Source organism: Dermacentor silvarum, chromosome 4 (assembly GCF_013339745.2).
Source record: "Dermacentor silvarum isolate Dsil-2018 chromosome 4, BIME_Dsil_1.4, whole genome shotgun sequence".
Taxonomy (NCBI): domain Eukaryota; kingdom Metazoa; phylum Arthropoda; class Arachnida; order Ixodida; family Ixodidae; genus Dermacentor; species Dermacentor silvarum.
Genome location: NC_051157.2, coordinates 45,939,904 through 45,952,153, shown reverse-complemented (window position 1 = coordinate 45,952,153; position 12,250 = coordinate 45,939,904). Strand labels below are relative to the sequence as shown.

Genomic DNA, 12,250 nt, shown 5'->3' with positions numbered 1-12,250 from the left:
TGATGAGCTGTTGCCTAACCGAGCCACGCAGCCGACGAAATCCGATTTGCTATGACAGACAAGAATGAAAACCTTTACGCTATGTAGGGAGCCTAGCAGGGTTGCCAGTTCCGCTTATAATAAGCGAATTTGGGCTTGTTTTTTCCCCGAGACGTTTGTAGATTTTTACAGTCATTTGTCGCATTTGTTTTTCTTTTGAGCTCATTCGCGTTTTTCCTGCAAATGCTGTTATTTAGTGCCTGTCACGCGCGTTTGTAGTTAAATATACGCGATAGCAGCAGGAGTCACAAAGTACTAAACTGTCCCTATCCATTCATCAATGTTGTGAGGCCTTGCCGGAAAGAAAAAGGAAATGCAGCTCAAGGACTGGTTACGCCCAGTCACTGGAGACTATAAAAAAGCAGCATGCAAGTACTGCAAGTGTGAGATTCATGTACTGGCAAACGTGCAATGAACACGGTGCACACAACCCTGGAGACTATTTTAAAAAGTAAATGAGTGTTCTCGTTCATTCTTGGGCATAATTTATTTGTACAAAATAATTAAAATTATTTATTTACGTTCCCTTCGTATTCGTGCGATTTTTTCATGCTATAACTAAGCTATTTTCAAGAATCAGAAAATTTGTTCAACTTCCTGCTTCTTTTGGGCTTCTTCGCAGAAGTCTCGCCGCTTTTTTCGGGCTTCTTTTGGGATGATTATTAGCTTGTTCGCTCAGAGGCATCTGGCAACTCTGGAGTCTAGGCGCGCGCGCGACTGCGTCTTTTCAGAATCGCGCGCGTACGTAGGCTCCCTACCGAAATGGCACATGTAGCGCCCTCTGGGAACTCTGAGAAGAACACTAGCTCTTCCACAGACGGGCGCGAAGCTTGAACACAATAAATCACTGCCATTAGCTCTATTTTACTAAAACGAAAGAAGAAAAAGGTAGGAGCAGTTACGATCCTAATCTAAATAGGCCATGGGTGGCACGTACTGTGTACAGGACGTTCGCAGTCGATAAGAATCATTGAAATGAAATGACGTCCATGTTATTTCTGGCTCCATCTACATTAGCATAACGGAATCAGAACCTCTGAATGTTTCCTCGCAGAGTTTTGTTGGTTTTTCCTTTCCTGCTTGAGTGTTACGAATATTTCTAGACAAAATTTTTAACCACGTATAAATAGTTAAAGAGGATGCACCTGCAGTCGTTATGATTCATTGATTGATTGATTACTGACCCATACATGCACCTCACAATCCGGGCAATTAGGCATTGTGGGAGGGACAGGAAGGGGGGTGTAGAAATATTATTCACAGTGAGCTATTCATTAGTTTTACATTAGTTACCACAGTATCACTGATGACAAAACAATAGCGTAACAAAAAAATGATCAACCATAAAAACTACTGATAACTTTATATAGCATTGATGGTAAAAACGCATCACGTATATAAATAAAACGTGAACTGACAGAAACAATACCGGCAGAATACATGATCTTATTACATATTAGGGCGTTAATTCAAAGTTTAATTCTTTTATAAAGACTATAACAACGCGAATGCTAACAATGTTTTCAGGAATACCGCGGTCTTTAAAAAAATTGCGCCCTTAGAGGCTTATCTTGTCCCGCAACGATAATCGTAATCTGCCGTGCTTGCGTATCCTTTCTTGAAAATTATGTGCTCTCTAATTTCCTGTCAGCAATGCTATGTCAGCTGATGACGCGCATGTGGTTCATGACCTGGAAGTAGCGGGCGCGCCGCGGAAAAGAAAGGAAAGGCGTACAAAACAGATGATGATTATTGTTGTGGTACAAGATAAGCCCCAAAGGGTGCAAACTTTTTTAAGAGTGTGTTCCAAAGCATTACGGCACGAGGCAGTGCTGATTAGTTTAAAGCACGTGTGTGGCCGAAAATGCGTTGGAAGCTGATATGATTGTACAGGTGGCGTGAAGTGCGACGCGGTTTGGCAAGGGAGACGGGTCATTGGCTTTTTAGAGCGCAGCTCTTGGACGCCCGTTCCTGTGGAGAGCGTCGGTGTAGTTCAACAAATACAGATCTATGGCAATGTTTTAGGGCGGTGCAAATTGTCCTGAATTTCGGCTCGCGCGAACTTTTTCCTTGTAGCAAGAACAACCACCAAAACATTTTCATGGGTAGGCCCAGGATTTGAGTCAACGTCACCTCGCAGCAACAGCAATAGCCCCTTCGTACAAAACTCGAACCGACTTTTACAGCACTGGAACGCTTCCATCGATACTTTTGGGAACGACACCACAAGCAAACAACGATTACTGCGTCTATGACAATAATAAATAACCATGTAACTGACCTAAAGCAGCAGGCACGATAAGCGCTCCATTTCGGATCCGGTGTCGAACCCCAAGGAATCTTCCTCGAACGGAAGCTTATAACAGCCGCTTCTCGTGCTGATAGCGCCCGTCGATCGTTGTGGTTGCCTGTAGATGTCCTCTTCGGTGGCCAAGGATAGCGGCTGCTTTCTATTTGTGGGTGGTTCTGGTGATCGCGTTGCACAGCGTCGCAATCGGGCCGTGCCAGGCGAGGCTGCAGGGGCGATGAAGAGTAGGGCAACCTAAAACAACGGGCACGGTAAGTGCTCTATTTTGGATCCATTGTCGTGCCCCCATCTGTTGTCAAGAAAGAGCAGACCGAGTTTCGTGCAGGTAGTTTGTGTTCTCACCAAATGCACTTGTATACACGAAATCAGCGCACAGCGCAAACGACATTGGAGGCGCATCCTGTTCCATTGTACGCAATCTCCACTGCCCACAAATTCGATATGCCACGCGCGTCGCCTCTTTCATATATTAGTAGAAGCTAATGTTTTCACTGAGCAGAAACGAAAGCGCCATATTTAGGTACTGAGCAAGAGGAAAGTGGAATGAACAGAAACTAAATTATGTTGCCTATAAAATCCTACACAGACAAACAAAAGACCACACCTCAGAGCTGTAGGCAATACAATATCTGTGCCTGCGTTTTTGGCCAGCTGTAGCCTCCTTGGTAGCGCTCGCACAATCGGTTCCTAATCAGTATTTGTTCGGCAACAGTTCCCCAGCGTTACAGCGACACGTGCCAGGTTACAGACAGCTGGGTGTTGTTCTGCACGTCGACCAAAGTTAGCTAAGCACAACGCACCAAACAAGCACGTCATGTGTTCAGAATGAGGCTGTCATGCCGGTCCCAAACACAGATCGTGTCGCCCAGGTGTCGTACAAGTCAAGTGCGTGGCTTGTCACAAGATAATCGCGTAGCCAGTATAACCGAAATCGAGCTGTGTCGAGAAAACGCGCGTTGCGTTACCCGTCGCATTCTTTCCTTCTCTGTTAACGTAATCAGACGCACGCGTACAGCGGGAGATCGAGAAGAAACATTCATTCGAGATCTTCTCCTGCGGGAGCCTTTTCTGCACAGATAGCAAGGGGCCAGCGTTCGGGCGAACGCGACGCATGAAAGTGTGCCATGAACCTCGCAAGCTTCTGGACCGTATCGGCAACGGCGCTCATCGTCGTCAGTGAAGCCCAATCAGCTGAGATACTGTACAGAATGGACTTCGCCAACGGTACAGTGCGCATTCTGATAATTAACTGCCAGGTAAAAGATAGGTTACAAAGCTACGGACTATAAAATGTAATCGCATAAACAGTACATATTGATGATTAGTGTACGTGTTACATCGTCATTGCATTGTATACAAACTTATGCTCCAATGAAGCATGTGGAAGGCAGTGAGCATGTATAGAAGGTGTGAGCTCCGCTTCTACTCGGTACTTTCGTGCCGTAATCACTCTTTTTTTTTTCCTACTTTGGCCTGTTCTGCTTGAGAAAAAAAATGCATTGTAAAGAATCCGTTGTCCCACCAATGCCATTTTTTTATGGATACCGTACCGTAGTTTTGCTCGACAGCAGAACAATTACCTTGTGCCAGTGATAACCTGCGATTGCAGTTTCTCACGTGAGACAAAAACTATATTTCTATTTCAGGTTAGTTGCTACTATTGAGCTAGGAAGAGAAACACATCGAAGAAACCTCTCACCTCTGGTTTCTCCGAAAATAGGACTCAATGCTTCTTTTGCTTTTATTTTTTTGATTATCGTTTTCATCACACTCTCTCCCTTTAAGGAGTCATGAGTGTACATAGAGCTGGGCACAATTGGTTCCTAACTTATTCGTTGCTAGAAATCACCAGTATTCCTTCCGGAACAAATTATTTCTGTCTCTAAGATTTGGTAAACATTCGCAATTGCATTTCAAATTTTATTAGCGACAGATTGCCAAACGCAGCAAACAAAATATTTTGATTTCTTCCGTAAGATTTACTGTGTAGTCAAATCTTGGCCCGTGTTCACCAATAGTTCTTATGCTAAGCTAAAACTGTTTGTAAGAGCAGCAATCAGTTAATGATGATTGTGGACATATTGCTAGCGAAAGCCGCTGGCAGGTGGCAAACAGCTCTAAGCAACAACAATATTTGTGAATGCCTCTGCGCTCCACGTCTAAATAATGAAATTAGGTATAAAGAAATTGATAATTTTACGTACGGAGTTACTTTAAATGCGCATGCTCTTCATGCCTCACATTTACGACTGCCCCAAAAAGTAAACCATACACATTAAGAAAACCCAAGCCAATGACTGCGCGAAGCAGCTGCACTGCAACGTACCCTTTCGCATGATTTCCCAACCCTCAGTCGCATACGACAAAAATGTTTACACGAGCAGTGGTCAAGTGTGGACCCGCCGCGGTGGCTTAGCGGCTATAATGTGGCGCTGCTAAGCACGAGGTTCCGGGATCGAATCCCGGCCGCGGCGGCCGCATTTCGATGGGGACGAAATGCAAAAACTCCCGTGTCCCGCGCAACGGGGGCACGTTAAAGAAACCCCGGTGGTCAAACTTAATCCGGAGTCCCCCACTACGGTGTGTCTCATAATGAAATCGTGGTTTTGGCACGTAAAACCCCAGAATTCCTTCATTCAAGGCTGGTCTTCGCTTGGACGCCACTCCGCACTGCTCAGTAACTGTTGGCACTTTGTGCAAACATCGTACTGAATCGTCAATATTTAACATGGCTTCTCTTCTTCAATATTTTATGTTCCAGGAACCTGCAATACAAACCTTGGGGCGATCCCAGATGGACATTCGTTCTATGACGATGTTGCGTGCGTGCGTTACGTTTGTGCTGCCAGCGCTAGGTCGATCAAGTTCATCGAGTGAGTCCAAATTAATTCTTTCAAACATCACGACTTAGAAACGAGTTTCAAACCAGATCTGCATTGCCTTAACGGTAGGGTTGTGTGGAAATTCTAAATATTGAATACGAATCAAATAGTATTTTATTCGAATCATATTCGATTCGCGAATTTACTACTGGGCATTGTTGAGCATTTCTTTCAAGCATGTACGTGGTAACACTTATTGGAGTCCCAAAGGAGAGGGAATGATGGAAGTGAGAACTCTTCCAAATGATGCTGCTGCAGCAGAGCTGCGAAGGGATACCTGAAATCCTGAATGAACTCATTGGGCAGATAACTATACTGCTCAATGATTTCGTGTCACTCATTATGAACACAACACTTTCCGCAGCCTACTATGTGAAATTATCTCGACTTAGGCAAAGAGTTTTGCCATTTAGACATTAGCACCATGTTTGCAACCCTTTAAAACAATTTCTTACGTTGCAGCAAAACACTTCTCTCCTCGAATGAACTCAGCTCTCTACGTGTATTTGGTGACAAGGCTGTTTCCTTTGTCATTATTGTCATTATGCACCAGATATCTGTAAAGCCTGCATCATTTACAAGCTCCTGTGTTGACCAGACGCCCATTTGCGAACGGCATTAACTGCTCTAAGCAAGCCATGTACAAATAACGTCATATAGCTTCTTTTTTTTTGTGAGGAGGACTACGCGCTTTATATTTTACTGTGTTTGAAAATAAAATATTCGACATTTTATTCGATACTCGATGATCTTTTTCTCGAATATTCGAATTCGATTCAAAAATTTGTTTATTGCAACACCCCTACCAGAGCTGCGGAGTATAGCCCTCCATTCCATTTCCCCTCCATTCCGCAGAGTGCAGATCCCCGTAATTTTGCTCCTTTTAACTCCCCGGAATGTTGAGAGTTGGCCCATTCTCACTCCTGAAGTGCCTGAGCTGGTCCATTCGATTCCTCCAATCCGAGTAAATTGAAACGTTTGCTCTTTGATTGTTCACTACTTGCGCTGATGTGCAACAAAATAAACAATTTGGGGGGGTTTAACAACGTAACAAATGATGTTACGCTCCATTTTTTTGAATTAGTAAGAAATTGCGGTAGAACCCTTCTTACGATGACTCTCGACGATAATGCGTTTAGCGCGGAATGAATGGAGCGACACAACGTATTGCCACCGTCGCAACGAGATATGTATGAGGCATGTAGTGCATCGGCCCTTCTCTTTCGCACTTGATGATGATGGTGATTTGTGGGCATTCCCTTTGAAACGGTGCGGTGACAAATAGTCACCTAGCCTGCTTTAGTTAATCACGTATGCTATAGATGCTTTTCATTCCACCATTAACTTTTTTTTTCTCTTCCTCAAAACATCTTTATCTTGTACCGCTACCTATGCCTGTCACGGATGCGGTCGTATGAATCTCTTCGCTCTTCGCGAATCTCTACGCATGTAGGTTAAGTCACACCCTAATTCACTCTTTTCCATTCGTCTTTCTATGCCCTTAACATGAAGCGTGAACAACAATGGAGGCAAGGCACATCCTTGCTTCAGTCCTTGGTGAATTTCCACCAATCCATTACATTTTCGGCCTTCCGATACAATTTGTACTCGGTTGTTTCTATATATCTCCCTCAGCAGCTCCACGAAATCGTCATGTATGCTTTCGTACTTGAGAATATCTCATAACAATTCCCTGTCTACGTTGTCGTAGGCTCCCTTAATATTTAAAAACGCTATCCATTAAAGTATATTCTGTGCTACTGAAATTTCTATGCACTGATTTAGTACAAATATATTATCCCTTAAGCGTCGGCCTGATCTGAGCCCATTCTGTAGTTCCCCCAGTACATAATTGTTCTCCCCCCTCCCCCCACTCCCACAGTTTTAATTTTATAGCTGGCATTGTCACTCAGTATATGACCGACGTTACTGTAACTCGCCTGTACTAGTTCATCTTATCCTCATCACCTTTGCCTTTGTAGATGAGGTTCATCTTTCTTCCATGCCATCCAACCAAAATTTTCTTCGTTTTAATCACTTGCTCTATGGCATTAGTCAGCAATGCCTTGCTCTTTGGATCGAGGTTTTTGATTTGCTAAATTGGCATTCCATCGGGTCATGCGGCCGTGTTATTAGGGACATTCCCTAAAAACACTAGCGTCATCTAGCGCCACCGCCGCGAAGCCTACCGGTGACCTCCGAAACGCATGGCGTGCCTGTGCGTGCGAACGCTGAGAAACGCGACGTGCAGCAACCCGGCTCCTCGCTCGCTCTGCTTTCTGGACACTCTGCGCCGTCTAGTGGCGCTGCCGCGAAGTCCGAACGCGGCCTTCGAGATGAGAAGCGGGGCACGCCGGTGCCTGCGAACGCTGAAAATTGTTCCCTCACTTGCCGCACACTCAGTGGCACATATTCGGGGACGCAAGCTGGCGAGAAGTTCGTTGAAGAGAGGCACATGCCTAGTGCATTCATGGCGCAGCTCACTGAATCGTGGACGAGAAAGGCATTGAAAACATGCATTCCATTGCATTGAATTGCATTGCATTGCAGGCATTCCATTGAAAAATGGCACATACCCAGTGTGTTTGTGGCGCAGGCTCATCATGTGCAAGACCTGCCCCGTCGTCCTGGAGAGGCGTTGGAGCATCAGGTTGCATTTTCCATCAGCTTGCTTAAGAGTCCAAGAATTCTAAGGGTATTGCGGGGTTTTATAACCTGTCCGTCTAGGGTAACCTACATGCTGTCTTTATCCTTCTTGGTGAGGCGCCGCCAAACCACAAGGAGCTCTGATTTCTGAGGCGAGCAGAAAATTCCGCTCTCCTTTGCATATTGGTTTACCGTGTCCGCTTCCAACTGCACAGTGTCTTACCCCCAAGGCCCCCAAGCGAGTCCATACCCGCCCAGAGGGTCCCATAGCCTGCATATGGTGCATGGCGTATGTTGGGTATACTGCCCAACTACACCGTTAAAGAGGAGTAAGGAGAGTATCGATGCCTTGGAGAGTGACTCTGCATCCAAGAGTGGTGGGGTCAGAAGCTATATCCCCGATCTCGAGCATGGCTGTGCTGTTGAAGTTCCGAAGGACCACCTCGTGTGTCGCGTTGTCAAATGCCCCCTTCAGGTCGCGCGCAAAAATGGCCCGGGGAAAGTCGCGTGTGGCAGGGATAAGGATTTCCTCCTTCAATTCAATTAGCACGTCTTGGGTCCCGAGCTGTCGTGTAAAGCCAAAGATGGTGTCTGGAATTTGCTAGGTTTCATCCAGGTGTTGTTGGATGTCTTTTGAATACTACTCTTTCCATGAACTTGCCTACGCACAATGTGAGAGATATCACCCGCAGATTGTCAGCGTGCGGGTACTAGCCCGGTTTGGCGATAAAGCGTACTTCGGCTGTTTTCCATTGTTCCTGTACCTTTTTTGATGTCCAAAAGTCATTGAAGTAGTGTAGGAGCGGCTCTGGGACTTGATCTTCGTGGTTTGCCAAGAATTTGTGAGCAACCTGGTCGGGCGCGAGGGCGCTGCTTAACTGGAACGCTACTACCAAAATGTTATTATGCGTGTCCGTCAGATAATCATTCCTCCAGGGGTCAATATATTTATGTTTAATCCAAATCAGTTCTGCAGAAGCCCGCAAGATGGGGAAAGATTCATGAAAAGGAAAATTACATTCACCTGAGTTGTAGCACGCAGCTGTGAAGGAAACGCGTACGGGTTTCACAAGAAAGCAAGCGTTCCGGTTTAAGTAAAGTTGTCCTAGTCCTAGGATCGAACCCGGGACCAGCACCGTTTCGTAATGGTCGCTCTACCATCTGAACTTACCGGTAGACTGGCCGATCCCTGCATGAGGCCGAATTAATCGACAACTCGCAGCAAGAGACGCCGAAAATCAGTTTTGCGGAAGCTCGCAACGTGGAAAAAGGTTCATGAAAGGGAAATTTACCATCCACCCGACTTGTGCCACAACGCTACCAAGGAAATCTCTACGGGTTTCACGCCTAAGAAGCCACCGATCACTTAAGACAAAGCTTCGATGATTGTTAGCTCCATTGCATTACTTAACGAGCCCTTAATTTCGAATGAGTGTGGATGGAGATGGCACTCATGTTTTTAGTGCAAACGCCATCAACTCGAAAGAGACAGAAAGGTTAACCAGACAATGTTCTTTTTTTTTCCTGTTTGTTACGCTGCACGTGGATGGGGGAAAAGGATTTAGAATCAATGGAGGAAGAGAAAAAAATAAAAGCGACTCTTTGCTCTATATGTTTATATATAACCGACCAAATAGCATCGAACACATAGCTTCCCCTTAACCTTCTCGCTCATTGCCGAGGATCTCTGCTTTGGCAGCTTTTGTAGCGTGACGCAGAATACGACGGTTTATTGGCCAGTATACTGCACTTAAGTTCCCGTAGTACTTGACGCCTGCGGTTGAAAGGATGTCATCTGCCGTTCCACGGCTTTGAGTGGCGCTGGCCAACACTCGTAGAGATATATATAGTACCGCATTGTTCATTGTTTCTTGACAAATAGTGAAGAAACAATGGACGATGGGAACCATCACCGCTGTAGCCAATTTTGCAGCGCGCCACACGCATATTGTTTTATATGTGGATATGTGAAATCGACTTCCACTACCACCAATTAATTGTTTCGCATGCTTTAGCTTTTCTTTTCGTTGTCACTTCTACATTTACATTCAAGTAACAGTTCATTTTCGCCAGACTTTCTTTCGTTTCATTATCTGTGTGCTTCACCTGGTGGCAAATAAAAATAGAGCCGGTAGGTTCATTTATACCTCTCTCAAAGGATCGCAAAAATCGCAAATCATGATTGCACGACCTTGTGACGCAATGATGATTAGCGTCTATATTGTAGAAAAGTCAGCGTCAGTGAAGAGGTCATGCTTGCTACACAAAAGAGGTTCACCTAAAGAACCTGTAAATAGCGACCATTCAAATAAGCTTCTGAGTGCCTTTTGTCGTAGTAGAGTGAACAGGATATGTCTAACCATAAATTGTGTCTTTCTTTCCGAAGATGTCTTTCGTGAAATACTCGTTAAAGGAATCATGAAAGTGAGCGACATTGTAAATTTTTGTTTGCCGCGTGAAAGGAAATGGTGCAAGGAAAAGTTCTATTATTACCATTGTTCCATGAGTTATTTCCATAAGTTGTAATACTTCAGCACGATTCCTTCCTTGGAAGCGAGGGTTGCCTAAAATCAAATGAGAAGCGTGGTCAGATTTCTCAAAGTGGTAATAAAATTACCTATATTTGATGCAGGCAACCATAACTGTGTCCCATACGAACTCGTTTATCGTTCATACACATTTAAGGGGAATAGTTTACATGCAGCGTGACGTTCCATTCACCTAAATTTGTGAGCGGGTTCCTTTGTGCCATTTACTATTTTTGTGAATTTCGAAAACTTTTAACGCAGGTGTCCAAAGTTTGTCGTCGACTTGACCGACGGTGCCTGCCGCATCGCTTCGGGAAAGCTTGGACGCTATCCCGAATGCTGTGACTATCCGGAATGCGACCACAACGGGCATTCATACGACCAAATTCACCCAACGCCTCCCAGCATCAAAGGATCTCATAATCGCGACGTGAAGTCTGTGATCCCGAAGCACGTGAAGCGGCCGCATAGAATAGTCAAAAAACAAAAACCTGGAAAGTGATGTCTCGTGGCCTGTTTTCTTTTCTCTGCTTCTTTATTATTACTTTTGTTTCTTTCTCGTCAAACATACTGGGTGAGCTGTTATCGTGCAGTTATATTCCATTTGCTGAGAAATTCATTTTCGATGCTATCAGCCTAATGCTCCTTCGGCTTCTGATGGTATTGTTACGGGGAAAATATATTTACAGGATATTTACAATGCGGCCACTGTCATGCAAAGCATACAAGATGTAAAACTAATCCGCGCGACATCACACAGCGTCGTCGTCTTCCGTATTGTCCTCAGCTTCGTCTCGAGCAGCGCTTGGTAACATGACCCCCGGCGGCCGGCGAGGGCGCCGTCCCGGTGCTGGCTAGATCGTCCGAGTGGTATCGCTTGAGGCGGGTGACGTGAATGACATCGGTGGAAGGTCGAGACGTGGTGGAATCGAGGGGCGTGATTTTATATGTGACGTCGGTCACTTGGCGCAAGACCCAGTACGGACCAGAGTGAGGCGAAATCAAGTTTTCGCAAAGGCCAACTCGCCGTGACGGTGTCCAAAAAAGGGCCATATCACCAGGGTTGTACTGGGAATCGCGGTGGCGGACAGCATAGAAGAGTCATTGCTTGCCCTGCGTAACGGTAAGGCGCAGGCGTGCAATCTGGCGTGCCTTTACAGCTCTCAATACGCCCGTGACGCTTGTAGGCGTCACGGGCGTATTCTGACGACGAGTCTAGAACGGTGGGAAGGAGGGTGTCAAATGGCAGCGTGGGAAATTCTTCCATACAAGAGATAAAAGGAGAAAAACCAGGGGAAAACCAGGGGAGATATGTCGGGAGGAATTATATGCAAATGTTACGAAGGGCAGAGCAGCGTACCACTCATGATGGTCGACAGAAACATACATATCAAGGATGTCTTTCATAGTTCTATTAAGACGCTCTGTGAGGCAGTTGGTTTGAGGGTGGTACGCCGTCGTCAACTTGTGCTTTGTAGCGCAGGAGTGCAAGAGGTCCTGGACAACCTTCGATATGAAATAGCGGCCCCGGTCTGTGACGAGCTGTCGAGGAGCGCCGTGGTGAAGTAATACGTGTTCGAGCAGGAAGTCGGCGACGTCGGTTGCACAGCTGGTTGGAAGCGCCCGAGTGATCGCGTACCGGGTCGTTTAGTCGGTAGCGACTGCTATCCACTTAATTCCGCAGGCAGAAAGCGGGAAAGGGCCAAGAAGGTCAAGACCAACCCTAAGGAATGGCTCCGATGGCACGTCAAGTGGTTGAAGGCGGCCAGCTGGTAGTAATGCTGGTTTCTTGTGGCGCTGGCATTTTTCACAGGAAGCGACGTAACGGCAGACGGAACGGTAAGTAC

General features: G+C 45.7%; 1 protein-coding gene across 1 annotated transcript; it reads left to right on the top strand.

Annotated features, from left to right (window-relative positions):
• The first annotated feature begins 3,369 nt into the window (after window positions 1–3,369).
• Window positions 3,370–10,935, top strand: LOC119448088 (uncharacterized). The gene is made up of 3 exons (XM_037711569.2): window positions 3,370–3,571; window positions 5,109–5,220; window positions 10,665–10,935. Exons 1-3 carry the CDS (start codon window positions 3,472–3,474, stop codon window positions 10,903–10,905), a joined length of 453 nt encoding a protein of 150 aa, XP_037567497.1. The 5' UTR covers window positions 3,370–3,471; the 3' UTR covers window positions 10,906–10,935.
• Window positions 10,936–12,250: the final 1,315 nt, after the last annotated feature.

Coding starts and splice junctions, on each gene's coding strand:
- LOC119448088 (XM_037711569.2), top strand. CDS start 3,472: ATGAACCTCGCAAGCTTCTGGACCGTATCGGCAACGGCGCTCATCGTC. Junction 3,572..5,108: donor CAGAATGGACTTCGCCAACG/GTACAGTGCGCA, acceptor TTTATGTTCCAG/GAACCTGCAATACAAACCTT. Junction 5,221..10,664: donor AGGTCGATCAAGTTCATCGA/GTGAGTCCAAAT, acceptor CTTTTAACGCAG/GTGTCCAAAGTTTGTCGTCG.